The sequence below is a fragment of the Scardinius erythrophthalmus genome, assembly GCF_964197995.2.
Source record: "Scardinius erythrophthalmus genome assembly, chromosome: 24".
In the NCBI taxonomy this organism is placed as follows: Eukaryota; Metazoa; Chordata; class Actinopteri; order Cypriniformes; family Leuciscidae; genus Scardinius; species Scardinius erythrophthalmus.
The window spans coordinates 24277273-24293440 of record NC_138244.1 but is presented as its reverse complement, the minus strand read 5'-3'; the positions used below and the strand labels follow the sequence as shown (position 1 = coordinate 24293440).

Here is a 16168-nt window from a genome sequence, read left to right as displayed (position 1 = left end):
ACGCCACGTTTAAAGGGACATTTAATCCCAAACTAAAAATGATATCATGTACTCAACCTCATCCAACTCAACCTCATTCCAAACACATAATATTTTCATTAATCTTAGGTTTCATTAAAAATATCTTGTTTTGCATTTCTGAGAAGATTCTGTCATTCCATTTCATGTCCAGGGAACCAAAACTTGAAAGATCCTGAAAGCTTATGGAGCTTAATTGTAAAATGTATACATATGAACATACAATCATATGTTGATGTTATGATGAACAGATATAATTTAATTTAAGCATTTATTAAGAATTTAAAAAAAAATGATTACCACACAAATGTGAAATGTGCTTGCCTCTTACACTAGAACAAACCTCATTGGTTTTCATTGCACACACAAGCTTCTTGTTTAATGTGCTCTGTTTGCGTGTGTATGTAAATAAGAATAAAAAGAGTAATGTTCGCACACTTGAGTTTACAGCTCCAAAAACATTTATTAATAAACAGCACAACATTTGATCATCAGGAATAAAAGCCTAAATTAAATATGGTCATCATATACATCAGTCATATCTCTTCACAAGACTTGGATTAAATCACTTGATTTATATGGATTCGTTTTATGACACCTTTATAAATGTTTAAGATCGTTCTAGTTTTGGTTACCTGCACTTTCATTAGAAGGGACGGAAATCTCTCAGGTTTCATGAAAAATGTCTTCATTTGTGTTTAGAAGATTAACCAAAGGCTTATGGGTTTAGAACATCATGAGGGAAAGAATTATAGCAGAATTTCAATTTTTGGGTGAACTAACCCTTTAATTCTTGTATATTCACTTCACAGCATTCTACATTTTTCCGAAACATTTTATGTTCCCTTTCTGAAAACATACACAGCATGTTCAGAGAAAATTATCCTTTGATTAAATCAAAATTGTTAATGTAACAACTATTGTTAGAAGACAAGTTTATCCATTTTAAGCAGATTGGATTGGTTAAAGTAAATACAGCTGCACACATTGTTTTAAAAGTCATGTTTTATCAGGTCAGGTCAGGTCAGCGTGGTTTTCTTCAGAATGAGTGACAGCTATCAATAACACAGTGAAATGCTGATGGTGAGGCTGTCAAACACATGGCCAGAGCAAATGTATTCACCCCAGAGACAAAAGGGGAAAAATCTGGAAAATTGATGTCACTTTTCATAAAGCAAATTTAAATTTCTATATGCAGAGATAAAAATCATCAGCATAAATAATACATTTCCTTACTTTTAATTCAGGGGTGAAAGTGACCCAGGCATTGTCTCGGTGAGATTAACCCAGACTGCGTTCATAAATTAAAGTGCTGCAATACTGAGCTGGACAAAATAGATACTGATAAAGCTCAAAACAATCCAAAGTATTGAGAATAAATTAAAATAAATACTCAGCAGTGAGAGCTGAAATGTTAAAGCCCGCTCGAAATAAAGGGCAGACAGGCAAAACAACTTCATTAAATGAACGCTTCAACAAATTTGATCATATCAATGTAAACATAAAACAATTTACAGCAAGCTTCATGCTTCTGGATTAACATTAAACTGATGAATGTAGTGTTGGGCGATTAGAGATGTTAGATCACATGCTCCTGCTGTTCAGTTTGCAGTGGTGGTCCTGCTCGAGTTGGGACAGCTACATATGAATCGATGTTTGAACTGAAAGCATGTGGTGGTTCAGCCCTCCTGTCCAAAATCCTCTGTGAACTTCTTCACCTTCAGCAGGTCTTCTTTGTTGACGGTGGGGCGTGTGGTGGCCAAAGAGCGCAGCATGTCAGACTACAAACACACACACACACACACACACACACACACAAACTGCGTTACACAACAGCACATGCACATGTACAATATATAAATTAGCCATGTATTTGCCACCTGATTTCCAGGGGCTTATAAAGGCCACTTTTTGCAAACTTTATTAGATGTATCATCTTTTATGTCAAATTCTTACATTTAATCTACAAGTTCTTTGTACATTTTACTTTACACAAGTATTTTCACATTGCAGAAGTGGCACAGATGATGAATATAAGGCTTTTAGATGTATTTACACTTCCTTTACAATTGCATAAATAATGCTATGAGATTAAAGTTTTAAACAAAACTTTGAATATTAAAATACACCTATTATGTTTTTTTGGATGTTACCTTATAGCTGTTTAATATGGTTGTGTGTGAATGTAAAAGGTCTTCAAAGATCAAAATGCAGATAAATGGAGTTAGACTGAACTGATTCTGACAACCGGAAACATCAGTGATTCTAACAGTCTTCAGTAACTTCCTGCACAAACCCAGGTTTGTACAAGATTTGCATAATGTCTGCCTATGGTCTTCACTGGCTGCCCGTGAACTACTTTGACAGTGTGAGAAGTTCACACTGTAGTTGTAGCTGAGGCCTGGAAAAGTTTGGTTCGTGTTTTCATCATGCCGAGAAAACGCAGTTTTTCTGCACTGTGAAAGCAAATCCACTTTGTATGCACTTCCAAAGAACAAGACTCAGATGCAATTCGATCCAGTTAAACCGACACCATCGTTACTGTTCGTATCGCCGTGTATCTAGTGCTGAGGAAGAGCAGAAGTTCAGATATGTAATCATCGTTTCGTTTCTGACACGTGCTGTAAGTGGTCGACCAATCACAACTGACTGGGCCATCTGACCAATTAGAGCAGAGCAGGCTCTCGGAAAGGAGGGGTTTAGAGAGACTTTAAGGTGTTTCAGGCACTGTGAGAAAAGAAATAATGCTGCAATGTATATTACAAGAAAATGAAAGGGTTTTTTGACCTTGGATGAATGTAAACCTATAGGAGATCTTCAAAACCAAATTAGGAACCTTTAAAATAGCATACCGGGCACTTTAAAACATGAAATTATTATTAGTATTTTTGAAATGATACATATACCCCCAGTTTCACACACAATTACAATACTACTGTAGACAATACATATCACACGCCTGTAGTCAGAGATCTTTCACAGTTCACAGTTGTTTAAATATATGTCACCCCTCAGTGTTCAGCGCTAGCGCTTACTAGCGTGGCGCTCCGCTCAATATTCTGCTCTATGCACATGCGCTCAGCCCAGTTGCTCACGGCCCGTGCGAAGCTCCACTCATGTGCCGCTCATGCTTATCAGAAAAGCAAAGTCTGCTCAAATAACATGCCAACATGACATTTCTATGTAGTAGTAGACTTGTTTCTGTTTGCAGTAGCCCTACTGTCTGTTTGTGTGTGTGTGTGTGTGCGCGTGCGTGCGTCCGTCCGTCCTTCCATGCTGGCCAACGCTGGTGAAATGAAATGTTGCTGTTTTTTCAAGTGTTGATAAAAAAGAATGCATGAAGCTAGAAAAAAATTGTTAGTTTAAAAAGAAAAGGTTCTGTTCTTCTTTCTTTTGATATATTGCATGTTCATGTATTCATACAACAAAATATTCTGTGGGCCATGAAATTTTTGTGAAAATGGCCAAAAACGCTGATGGTGGCTGGAAACTTTTTTTTTTAAACGCTGGCGGGGAAAGAGTTACTATATTTTCTGTCCAATTTTAGTGTGTTACATTTAACACACTGTACTTTTTTATTGGCTTGTACTTTTTAAATTCAGTATTATTAAAATTACATTTCAAGTCTAATATTAATACAATAAATACAACACAACAATACAACAAAAGAAGCATTCTCCTTTCAGTGCATCCTTAATTTCTATGGTGATATATGTGTGAAATAATTAGTACTTTTAATGTGCTATGTAGACCAGACTTGAGTTCAGAGACATGCTAAATGTGAAAAGAAGTAACTGATCTTACCATGCATACTATGGGCTCCAGTAGTTTGTCGCTTGGTACATCCATCCAGGTCATCTCTATGGCCTCAGGGTCACCGGGAGAACACGGGGTCAGGAGGTCATCCACCATCAGAGAGCTGTTACTGCGAGATGGCCCTCGCACCTGATGAGCAAAGACAGCAAAATAACCTAAAACTACAGTTCTAGAACATTTAGTTTGATGTTAAAGATTTAACATTTAATTTAAAAGCAATACACTAATTGTGTCTTTTAGTTAGTTATTTTCCCCTCTAATGCATGTAATGGACGCAGAGCACCGCATGAGTTATTAATTCATTAGCGGTCTCAAACCAGATATGCAATAGAAAGCTACTGTATCTCTGATGTACAATTCAATCATCCTTTTGCATCAGTTCTTCTCATTGTATCAGTTGAATTAATTTTGAACTGAATTGACACTTGTCTTCTGCAGAGCTCCCTTTGAAGTCGTTTTATAATGCAACATTATTAAAACAACATTGATTTGAATTGAGCAGAATAATAGAGCTGCTTATAGCTGGAACTAGTGGTGCAACTGATCACAAAACTCACAGTTGGGATAATTTACGGTTTTTGAGCCACGGATCAGAGCATTTTTCGGGTCAGCATAAATAAATAAATAAATAAATAAATAAATATTAGGGGTGACCCCGAATAGTCGAAGATTCGATGCTTCGATTGGAGGAGCCTGATTTGACTACCGATCTCACGGTCGAATATTCGCAGAGGTGTTATGAAACGAGGATCATGCCACTTTGGCTATATGAGGGCGCTCAATGTCTGATTTCACATAGAACTACCGGTTTTCTGTCAATACGTTAATATTCAGCCTATTATGATAATGCTGTATATAAAAATGTGCAAAGAAAGAAGCTTTTTAACGTGCGTGAATAAATCCAAACACCCCGTGACAGATTTAAGTTTCACTTTCAGCGTGACGGCACCCATGCAGAAGTGATGGTGTTAAGTACCTCTGGGGGTAAGTCACCTAGAACCAGAGATGGAGTTTCCAGAGGTCCGGACGCGGGTGCCATAGGGTGCCCTGTCTCTGAGTCAGAAGATCCTTCCTCAGAGGAATGGGAGGGACTGTCGCGAGGAGCATGATTTCTGAGAACCAGGTCCGGGTGGGCCAATAGGGGGCCACCAGAAGGACCTGCTCCTCGTCCTCCCTGATTTTGCACAGGGTCTGTGCAAGTAGGCTCACTGGGGGGAACGCATATTTGCAGAGGCCCCGGGGCCAGCTGTGTGCCAGTGCGTCTGTGACTAGTATTCCGCCGGACAGGGAGTAAAATAATTAGCAGTGGGAGGTCTCTGAGGAGGCAAACAGGTCTACCTGAGCCTCCCCGAACTCTCAGCTAATCAGCTGAGATCAGCTGAACTGCCTGGGGGTGGAGTCGCCATTCTCCCGGGAGCACAGCTCGTGATAGCTCGTCGGCCACACGATTGAGCACACCGGGGACATACATGGCTTGAAGTGACCTCAGATGGCGGGCAAGATGCGACATGAGACAGGAGCGGAGACCACCTTGTAGGTTGATGTACGCAACGGTTGCAGTGTTGTCCATACGGACCAGCACGTCTCTGCCCTGTACCGGCCTCTTTAAGCGGCTCAGAGCGAGACGTACTGCTAGCAACTCGAGACAGTTGATGTGCCAATGCAGTTGAGGGCCCATTCACACCCCTGACACTGCATGCCCGTTGTACGTGGCACCCCAGCCGGTGGCAGAGGCGTCTGTTAACACCACAAGGGGACACGTGTCTGCAGGAACAAGGGGTCTGACCACGGGCTGAAGGTCTGGCTGCACGTCGATGTGATTGTCACCTGGTGAGTGCCGAGATGCCACGCCCATCTCGGGACTCAGCCATGAAGCCAGTGCTGAAGCGGTCTCATATGGAGCAGCCAGAGCGGAGTTAACGCTGCTGCCGCTGCCATATGCCCCAGGAGCCTCTGAAAGAATTTCAGTGGGACCGCCGTCCTACCTTTGAAGGTGTTCAAGCAGTTCAGCACCGACTGAGCGCGTTTGCTCTGTGAGGCGTGCTGTCTGTGCGACCGAATCCAACTCCATACCGAGAAAAGGCTTGCATGGGGGCGAGTTTGCTCTTCTCCCAGTTGGCTGGAAGACGCAACTGGCTGAGGTGCCTGAGCACGAGGTCCCTGTGTTCGCATAACTGATCTCGAGAGTGTGCTAATATGACTGTAGTGCCCTGACCTCATATCGGCTGGAGGGACCGGCTCTATCACGTCCTAGTAGGACTGCGATCTCTGCTCGCAAGACATGGGCATCGGCTGCTCTCTCTGTAGTGGAGTGGATGGCCTGATCCATCTCCGGGTCGCCCCCGTCCTAGGGCTGCTTTACAGGCAGACTGAGGGGCTGCGGGCAATGGGGTGGAGGCAGCAGCTGACTGCCGCGGCAGGATGTGCTTGATGGTCTCAGTCTGCTTTTCAGCCAGTTTCTGCTGGACGAAGTTCTCGACCGCATCACAAAAGGGTCCGACGAGTACTTACAGGCCCAGGAAGGGAGACACGATTCTCCGTACCAAGTGGAGTTAGGGCACAGCTGCATAGCAATGGCCCGCTCCACTGGCGGAATACGGGTGTATCCCTTAGCCGCCCCGCCATCAAGGGTGGTGAGGGAGGAGGAGCCACTGGAACGGTTTCTGGCAGTAAAAGTTGCCATCACTCAATCCCAGTTAACGACCGCATTCACATAAACACACAGATAGTTCGTTACTGACAGATTGTTAGAGCTGAAGCACACAGGGGAGCGGTCACTGCGAACACAGACAGGAATGTGCTCCTGTCTGTGCGCTCTTCTCTCCTCACTGGTCTTACCAGCCGTGAAAACGGCTTTTGAGTGCTCTCAAGCGCACCTTACCAGCTGTGAGAACAGCTTTTGTTTGCTCAAGTCAAAACAAAAACAAAAAGAAAAGAAAGAGAGAGAAAAAAGACCGCTCGCGCTGCTGTGCTGTCACCCGCACCAGTGTGGAGAGGTCCGAAGAAGAAGCTCGCTCAGTCTCACAATCTCCTTGAAGGTATGTAGAACACATCGAAGTGCTTGGCTCCAAAGCAAAAAACTGAAATGCAATCACACCTCCTGCTTATTATATACCCGCACTGCGAGGCTGAACAGCTGATGCAAATGATTGCATGCCGATGTCTATTGGCTCTGTGTCAGGATACACCATGCAAAATTTTAGGGTTATATGGCCATTTATGTAGCTGCAGTACCTTAATATTCACAATTACATCATTCCGCCAAAAGCTTTTCCCAAAAAGGGTGTTTTTTGGCCCCTGAGACCAAACGGGGCCGAGTTGGAGGTGGTCGTTATCAACTTGTGATGGCCCAAGGTATAAGATAATAGGAAATAATAGTGAAAAAAAGGTAGCAAAAGACATCCTGAGGAGTGGACCTGGCTCCCGGCCTGATCCAGTTTCTTTCACAACTGTTCACTTATGACATAACCAAGAGATTACTTGCCGAGATGGCTATTTTTAGCGTGTGTGTCCGTTCAAGTGCAAGGAAACGCAAAAGAGGAATCGATTCAGTGTGAGCGCTTATCCGAAATGCAGCTCTCAATTAAATTCAATTCAAAAGTGCTTTATTGGCATGACTGTAAATAATACAATATTGCCAAAGCTTGGAATACATAGAATAATAAATAACTAAAAACATCAACATAATAGAAGAAAATATTGTAACAACTTAAATTTAAATAAACGTTGTAACAATCTCTCTCTCTCTCTGCATGGCTGTGTGCATAGATAACGCGCAAGTCCCGGTTTTTGCCTCTTCTTCCGCGTTTAAAATTGTTTGAATGTGTAAATTGGCAAGACAAAATGCGTCAAAATGATAAACTTTCACTCTATGATGGTTAAACTTAGCAGTTAATCTGCGAATCACATCACGGATCAACTGCGATCTATTGCACCCCTAGCTGAAACAAATTTATTTCATTACTGATGAACTTGATGAAACGGCTGATGACTGTGGTTACCTTTTTGAAGTGCGTGGCGGACTGCACTTTCCTGACCGGCTGCATGAGGGCATCTCGTACTATGACGCTTATATCAGCTCCAGAATATCCATCTGTTTTGCGGGCCAGCTGCCGCAGGTCTGCCTCGGTCAGACTGTGAGGAGTGTTGCCCAGATGCAAGCGGAACATGGCTGACCTCGCAGGCTCCTCGGGGAGGGGGATGTAGATGCGCTTCTCAAACCTGCACACAACACGGGAGTGCAGATTAAAGACTGGTGTAAAACATGATCTTTGTTTTTACATTCATTACACTGACCTCCTGCGAATAGCAGCGTCAAGGACCCAGGGAATGTTAGTTGCACCGAGAACTAATATCCCATCACTGCTATTACCAACACCTGCCAAAGAGAGACGCCAGCAAACCATTACACAACATCAAGACAGAAGAGTTTATGGCAAATTATGAGGAAATCCTGCAACATTCTGTATGTGGGTCAATATTCTTTTTTAATCATGTTTAAAATGTATTCGCTAAATACTTCACCCTCCTACTACAGGGTGGGCCATTTATATGGATACACCGTAATAACATGGGAATGGTTGGTGATATTAAAGTCCTGTTTGTGGCACATTAGTATATGTGAGGGGGCAAACTCCTCAAGATGGGTGGTGACCATGGTGGCCATTTAGAAGTCGGCCATCTTGGATACAACTTTTGTTTTTTCAATAGGAAGAGGGCCATGTGACACATCAAACTTATTGGTAATGTCACAAGAAAAACAATGGTGTGCTTGGTTTCAACGTAACTTTATTCGTTCATGAGTTATTTACAAGTTTCTGACCACTTATAAAATGTGTTCAATGTGCTGCCCATTGTGTTGGATTGTCAATGCAACCCTGTTCTCCCACTCTTCACACACTGATAGCAACACCGCAGGAGAAATGCCAGCACAGGCATCCAGTATCCGTAGTTTCAGGTGCTGCACATCTCGTATCTTCACACCATAGACAATTGCCTTCAGATGACCCCAAAGATAAAAGTCTAAGGGGGTCAGATCGGGAGACCTTGGGGGCCATTCAGTGTGTGAATAGTGGGAGAACAGGGTTGCATTGACAATCCAACACAATGGGCAGCACATTGAACACATTTTATAAGTGGTCAGAAACTTGTAAATAACTCATGAACGAATAAAGTTACGTTGAAACCAAGCACACCATTGTTTTTCTTGTGACATTACCAATAAGTTTGATGTGTCACATGGCCCTCTTCCTATTGAAAAAAACAAAAGTTGTATCCAAGATGGCCGACTTCTAAATGGCCACCATGGTCACCACCCATCTTGAGGAGTTTGCCCCCTCACATATACTAATGTGCCACAAACAGGACTTTAATATCACCAACCATTCAAATGTTATTACGGTGTATCCATATAAATGGCCCACCCTGTACATTAAAAACCTTTATACACCTGTCGTATTCCCGGTTCCAGTTTAATTCCACCCCCAGTTTCGACCCGGTGGAACGTGAGCTTATAAAACCGGTATAATTAAAAATATGTTCAACTAAAACTATATTGTATCTGATCAGTCTCTTCTTATTAATGAGTGAATGTACAAAAATGTCTAAGTTTTGAATGCTACCGTGGGTAATACTTTATTTTACAGTGTCCTTGTTATGTTACATGTTCTTACCATAGTAACAACAGTAAATTATGCATAATCACATGCAACTAAACCAAATCCTAATCCTACCCTAACCCTATAGTAAGTACATGTAGTTGCGTAATATTACTCAGACCTTCAATATAAAAGTACGCTTTAACAATGACACCTTAAAGTAAAGTGTAAACCTGTGTTTTACTATGTTATTACTACATTTAACCCATTTTTTTTATAAAAAGTAAAGTTTTTTATAAAAATTAAAAAAAACGAGAAGCCCTTTGAAATGTAAAAATTTTCAAGAACCCCTGTGATGCAAAAATATATATTTTATCATTTTCTTTACCATGGTATACATTTACCATATACTGTAGAATATATTAAGAATGCTAACACTTTATACATGATTTGACCGTTCTAAGGGTTCGGTGTCGATCTGCGGTGTCTGTTTTATGATGTATATGCTACAGCAACAGTAATATTGTAATTTGAGAGCTCACAAACTGCCATCGAGTGTTTCTCACCCTGCATCTGCACCAAGAACTCCGTCTTGATCCTCCGAGCGGCTTCACTTTCATTCTCATTTCTGGATCCACAGAGAGAATCCACCTCATCGATGAAGATGATGGAGGGCTTATGCTGGCGAGCCAGATCAAACAGATTCTTCACCAGTCTGGAAGACAAAATACATTATTCAGAGAGTCCTGCACCTCATGCAGACGGTCAGCAAAGAGAGCAGACTGAACCTCACTTCTCACTCTCGCCGAGCCACTTCGACATGAGATCAGATGAAGACACAGAGAAGAAGGTGGAGTTATTGGCCTCGGTGGCGACAGCTTTGGCCAGATAAGACTTCCCTGTGCCGGGCGGCCCAAACAGGAGAATGCCCCTCCACGGGGTGCGCTTGCCTGCATCACAATGTACACACAGGTTATAGTCTTTAAACTAATAAAAAAAACAGCATCTTGAATCATTAAAAGAATGAGCTTAAATATGACATAAGGACATCAAGGTAAAAAAAAAAAAAAAATACAATTTCATTTATAACACAGATTATTTATAAGAAACAAAGGATTTTTTCATGTTTTTGAAATTAAAAACTCTTATTCTTTTATGCTTATACAGTAAAAACAGTTTTTTTATTTAATATTTAATTTAGGCAAATGTTATTTATTCTTGTGATGGCAAAGTTGTATTTTCAACAGCCATTACTCCAGTGTTAATGATCCTTCAGAAATCATATTAATGCTGATCACACTTGAAAACATCTGTGCTGCTTAATATTTTTTGGGAAACGTTGTAAAAACACTTTTCAGGATTCTTTGATGAACAAATGTCACAAGAACAGCTTTTACAGGTCTTCACTGAAATTCTTCATCCTTGTTTATAATAATAATTTATTTATTTTCAAAAATCTCAAATGACCCCAAACATTTTAATGGTAGTGTACCAACAGAAACAGAACCATTTAAAGTCCCCCTGTGGTGAAAATCATGTTCTTAATGTTGTTTATATGTCTATGTGGTGTTTTAAATATGCAATATGCTTTAAGACAAACCAAATTCATAAGTCAACACCATTGCTGAGTACTTTCTCTTTTAAACTGCAGTGAACCAAAGACGGTGTCAAAAACACAGTTTGAAATCGCTGGTGTTTCTGACGTCACAAACTACCTTGTAAACCAATCAGGTCAACATGCCGGCAGGCTTTAGCATATCATTACTATTCTCTGAAGCAGTGAAGTCTCAAGAGAAGCAGTTTATCCCGGTGTATTTTTCTGTTGATATGAAACATCAGGTAGATTCAGTAATATAGCGGGTGTATGATGTATATTACAATGTTATGATGAACTATATGCCTTTCTCCACTGACATTGTTCAAAGCGTTTCTGATGATTGTTAGAAGGCAGACTGAGATTTTCACAGGATTTTTTATTTATTTTTTAAATGTCATTTTGGTGATCAAAGATGAGTTTTAAGGGATAAAACAGGGGGACTTTAAATATTTAAACCAAAACTTCTTCAACACTGCTCCTGGGGACCTGGGTCTGCATCTGAAATCACACACTGTATAGTAGGTACTACATTTGGTTTGAAACTTACTTTGCGACCGTTACAAATATATGTTCTACATAGTATGAATATGTGTATGAAAGAAATTCATTCACTACATCTACTACTCGACTCACATGCTGTTTTTCAGCAGTCATGGCTTAATGGTTAGAGAGTCAGACTGGTAATCGGAAGGTTGCAGGTTCGATTCTCAATATTGGCAGGAAGTGACTTGAGGCACCAAAACCCCAATCGCTCCCCGGGCGCCACAGCAAAGAATGGCTGCCCACTGCTCCGGGTGTGTGTGTCCAGGGTTTGCTGTGTGTCTGTTCACTACTCAAATTCAGGACAAATTCAGAGTATGGGTATGAGCATCAATACTTGGCCTTCACATGCCAGTTTCACTTTTACTATACAGTTTGGAAGGCGGCATATTCAGACACAGTGCCACTGTCCAGCACATCTCAGCTCCAACCCTATTGAAACACTCCTGAACTCACTAATCAAACTCTTCAGGATTGAAAAACCACAGACGGGTGTGCTGAAGCAGGAAATTAACTTTGCAGGACAGTGGGTCCCCAGGGGCATATTTGAAGACCTCTGATTTAAAATGAAAAATAATTTAATACAAGAAAGACAGCTGTGTGTTTATAATTGTCCTCAGTCTCTCCTGATAAAAAAACACTACATAATGCTAAGATTTCTAAGATTTTTCTTGATTTCTAAGACTGACCTGTGAACAGGTGTGGAAATTTGATGGGTAGAATGACAGCTTCCTTCAGGGCTTCTTTTGCCCCCTCCAGTCCGGCCACATCATTCCACCTCACATTGGGCTTCTCCATCACAATCGCACCTGAAAACATCAATAACATTTCATCATTATGATCATTAACCAAACAGCAGGGGTGTATTGTTTTGCATTAACAAAAATGAAACACACAAGGCATACAGACTCACCCATCAGATGCTCCTGGAGTTTCTTTTTCTCTGGATTTTCTCCCTCGCTGTCACTGTCACTTCTGCACACACACACACACACACAGTATCAGTGTGAGCGATGCAATATACTCAATTCATCAACAACATCCAGCAGAACAAATAATAAATGAAAGCGTACTTGTCATTGCTCTGTGTTTCCTTCACTGGTTTTTTGCCCTGTTTGTCCTTATTTTTCAAGTAGTCCTTGAGTTTCTCGGCTCGGTCCAGATACTGCATACACTTCCCACGTATGCTTTCCTTTGCCTTGTCACTGTGTGCTTCATCTGAGACACAAAAGGATCAAAGGTGCCTCATCTCTTAAAATCTTTCGTAAGAAATGCTACATTAACACGTTTAGAATCCTGAGAAAATGTAATTACAATTTGATCTAACTTTCATCAAAAAACTTAAACCCCCATAAATGCCTGAAAGGAAATAGTTTATGACTTAAGTAAACATGAAATGCCCCTGACAAGCCTTTTTGATATGAGTTTGCAGTGCATTTGCAGGAGTCTCGAAACAACACCGGCATCTGCTTTCCAAAGGGTAACACTTATTTTTCAAATCTCTCATTATCTGCTATTTAACATTACAGTAGCCCAAGAGGCCCAGGTGTTTCAGAAGCGAAGACTTTAAAAAAAAATATATATATATATATATTATATATATATATATATATATATATATATATATATATATATATATATATATATATATATATATATATTATGCACCGATTAAAGGTGCAGTAAGTGAAACGCTGTTGAAAACTTAAATCAAAACAGGACATTTGTAGAAAGACTGCAGAAAGAGAGATAACTGAGAAAAAGAGAAAAGGTCAGCTTTAGGACCCGCGTTAATATAAGAAAAGCTTACCAGCGCTGGAGAGACGTTAGAGAGCGGGAAAATAGACTCAGAGGTTACTTTTTTTCTTGTTCAAACGTGAGTAACATTGATTTTGCTATGTATGTTTCACAGAAACAAGATACGCTGTAGTTGTGATGTTAGCTATAGAAACAGTACAGCTTTGAGTGTCATTGTTTGTCTGGAGCTGCTGCTGGAGACTGTGTTGCATTGCATGTTGGTTATTTTGGGGGCAGAGCAAAGAAGTGAGGGGTGTGTTTGTTTGGATATTCAAATATCAACAGTGTTTCTCAGAAATTGCTTACTGCGCCTTTAACAGTGCAAAATAAGATCAGGAATGTGTATTAGAGAGTAAACAGGGTCAATTTTGATTTAATTTTGACTAACATTCTATCAGATGTAGTGCAGCAATAAGCTAGACTCACATTTGATGGCGTGCAGGAAATACTCCACGGCGTGCTGGTAGAGTCTCAGCGCCTCCTCATAGTTCTTGGCCTTGTCCTCCTCTGTGGCTTTAGTCACCAGCTCAATCGCTTTCTGAACAAGAAAAGACATTTAGAGTTACTGATTTAAATAGAGTTACTGAAGGCACGGTGAAATGACAGAACAAAATATTATTTATAATACAAATTATATAAAATATTTTCTAAGAAATGTATTATTTCTTGAAGGGTGTTCAAAATTAAAAATTTCAGTTAATATTTGAAGCAAGAGTCAGGTTCTAAAAAAAAAAAACTGTAAACAATAATTTGGCTGTAAACAAAGATTATAAGTTTATTAAAGGAAAACTGGTGTGCCTATACCTCCAGAAACAACTTTCATATTAGTATATTAATATTTAAGGCCAGGCCTAGATAGCTAAATCTCAAAGATTTTAGGCTCTTTGTGAGGCTACATGTGAGAGGTGGTAAATTTTCAACATTTTTATTGGTTATAAGACCAGATAGTATTTGCACTGTTCTTTTCCAACAAAAAAAACTCTGGCTTGCTTATCTTTACAGTACAAATTCTGTTGAAACTAGAAATGTAACAATTTATGTACATAAACAATAAATAAAAGTTCAAAAATACACTTTTCAAATTTCAAAAAAAAAAAAAAAAAAATTATCCTGTGGGTCAATTTTTTGGGTCTAATATACAATTTTATAATTATGAAATTGTTTTGATTGAGAGAAATTAGGCAACCGCCTAGTGTAAACATCATTTGTTTATCAGACGTTCCTCTTTGCAGACAAATATAATCAGGTTTTGGATACAAAAATGGTCAAATGAAACATTTTATTCCTGGAGCCATACTGAAAGACCCATTTGTAAAGAAGTATTCTCACTTATCACACCGTGTTCGTTCGTTGGCCAGAGGAGATCTGGTTTCTGAGCCTGGTTTCTCCCAAGGTTTTTTCTCCATTCTGTCACCTGATAGACACTTAATATTCAACAATATTATTGATCTGACTGTACTGATGCTGTTGTATGAGAACTGAACTGACATTTTTTGCAGAGCTGCTTTATAAATGAAATTAACTAGTTTAAAATTGATGATCTTTTAAAACGGAACTGAACCAACACTGAACTGACTTCAGCCGAAATGCATAACTTTCCTGTTTATCACTGTGAAGCTGCTATAGAAATAAAGGTGACCTGACTTGACTTGACACTTAAAAGTCTATTATAAGCCAGAAACATTAAAGATATTCAGGTATTTTAAATCCATTGGAAGCAATACTCACCCAACTTTTTGTCTTAGTCCATATTTTGTCTTAAATCAATTTGTTGGGAAGAGACATCAAAGTGTCAGTTAAAATAATAATAATAATAATAATAATAGCCTTGCAAATTATGCTCAATTTCTTTTTTCAAAATGTTTTGGGAGGATTTCTGTGTATATTGAGTTTCAGAAATTCTGTGTATATCTATTTTAAACTATATTACCTTTATATTTGGCCCTTTTCCAAATAGACAAGAGTGTGTCAGAACCCTTCCGACAGCTTTGTAGAATGGTATTAAACATGTTCTTTATTCTTATTTTCTCGGAGTGAAAATATTGTGTACAGAAAATTGAAAATATGTGTGATTGCTTATTTAATTTCAGCAATTGCATGTACTGTGTACATTTGATTTGCTGTCATTAAATTGTAGACCGATAGATTGACAGATAGAAAGGCCTAACGTTACTGGTAATATATCTACGTTACATCAGCCATTCAAAAAGTAAAATCATTAAGGCATTGCACATTTACAAATACATTTCGCTTGATAGCGCTGCAAAATGCAGTTCAGTCTTAAATTCAATATGTTATAAATTAATATGAATCTAAAATGTTGTTTATATGGTTGCTTGTTATGTCCCTTAAATATCTCCGCCGATTTCTGATATCACGTTTACAACTGTTCAAAGCCCCTGATGTGTGTGAATTATGAACGACCAATAACTACAGATTATTTGTTCAGCCAGTGTTCAGTAAATAATATTTACTGAAATATTGATGATGATATGCTAAAGCTAAAGCTAATGTAAACTCACCTGCAGTGTTGACGTTGTCATTTCATCTCACGCGCCTGCGGTTTCACTGCAGTGTCCTATTATTACTATTTATAATATATTTAAATTGCTCGTTAAATAACGACAACAGTAAAATAATGTAAAATAGTATAATGAAGGTTCATATTATGTGGTATAAGTCATGGTATAAGTAAGCATAGAAAAGGAAGTTAATTGCTACCATCCAGTGTTCACTACAGGACTGTCCTCCGGAAACAAAAGCTGTACACATTTGTTCCATAGCTTAATAATATAAAATAATA

The 16168-nt window shown here is 39.5% G+C and overlaps 1 protein-coding gene across 2 annotated transcripts; it reads right to left on the bottom strand.

Annotated features, from left to right (window-relative positions):
• Positions 1–458: 458 nt before the first annotated feature.
• vps4a (vacuolar protein sorting 4 homolog A) lies at positions 459–16116 on the bottom strand. 2 transcript variants are annotated; one of them, XM_081356863.1, is made up of 12 exons: positions 15888–16113; positions 14695–14789; positions 13792–13903; positions 12642–12786; positions 12482–12543; positions 12258–12377; positions 10225–10381; positions 9998–10146; positions 8131–8212; positions 7836–8055; positions 3823–3963; positions 459–1799 (listed from the first exon to the last, which is right to left on the bottom strand). In XM_081356863.1, exons 4-12 carry the CDS (start codon positions 12737–12739, stop codon positions 1698–1700), a joined length of 1131 nt encoding a protein of 376 aa, XP_081212989.1. In that variant the 5' UTR covers positions 12740–12786; positions 13792–13903; positions 14695–14789; positions 15888–16113; the 3' UTR covers positions 459–1697. The 2 variants fall into 2 exon arrangements, with proteins under 2 accessions (XP_081212989.1, XP_081212988.1); XM_081356862.1 differs by lacking the exon at positions 14695–14789 and having other exon boundaries at positions 15888–16116.
• Between the last annotated feature and the right edge of the window lie 52 nt (positions 16117–16168).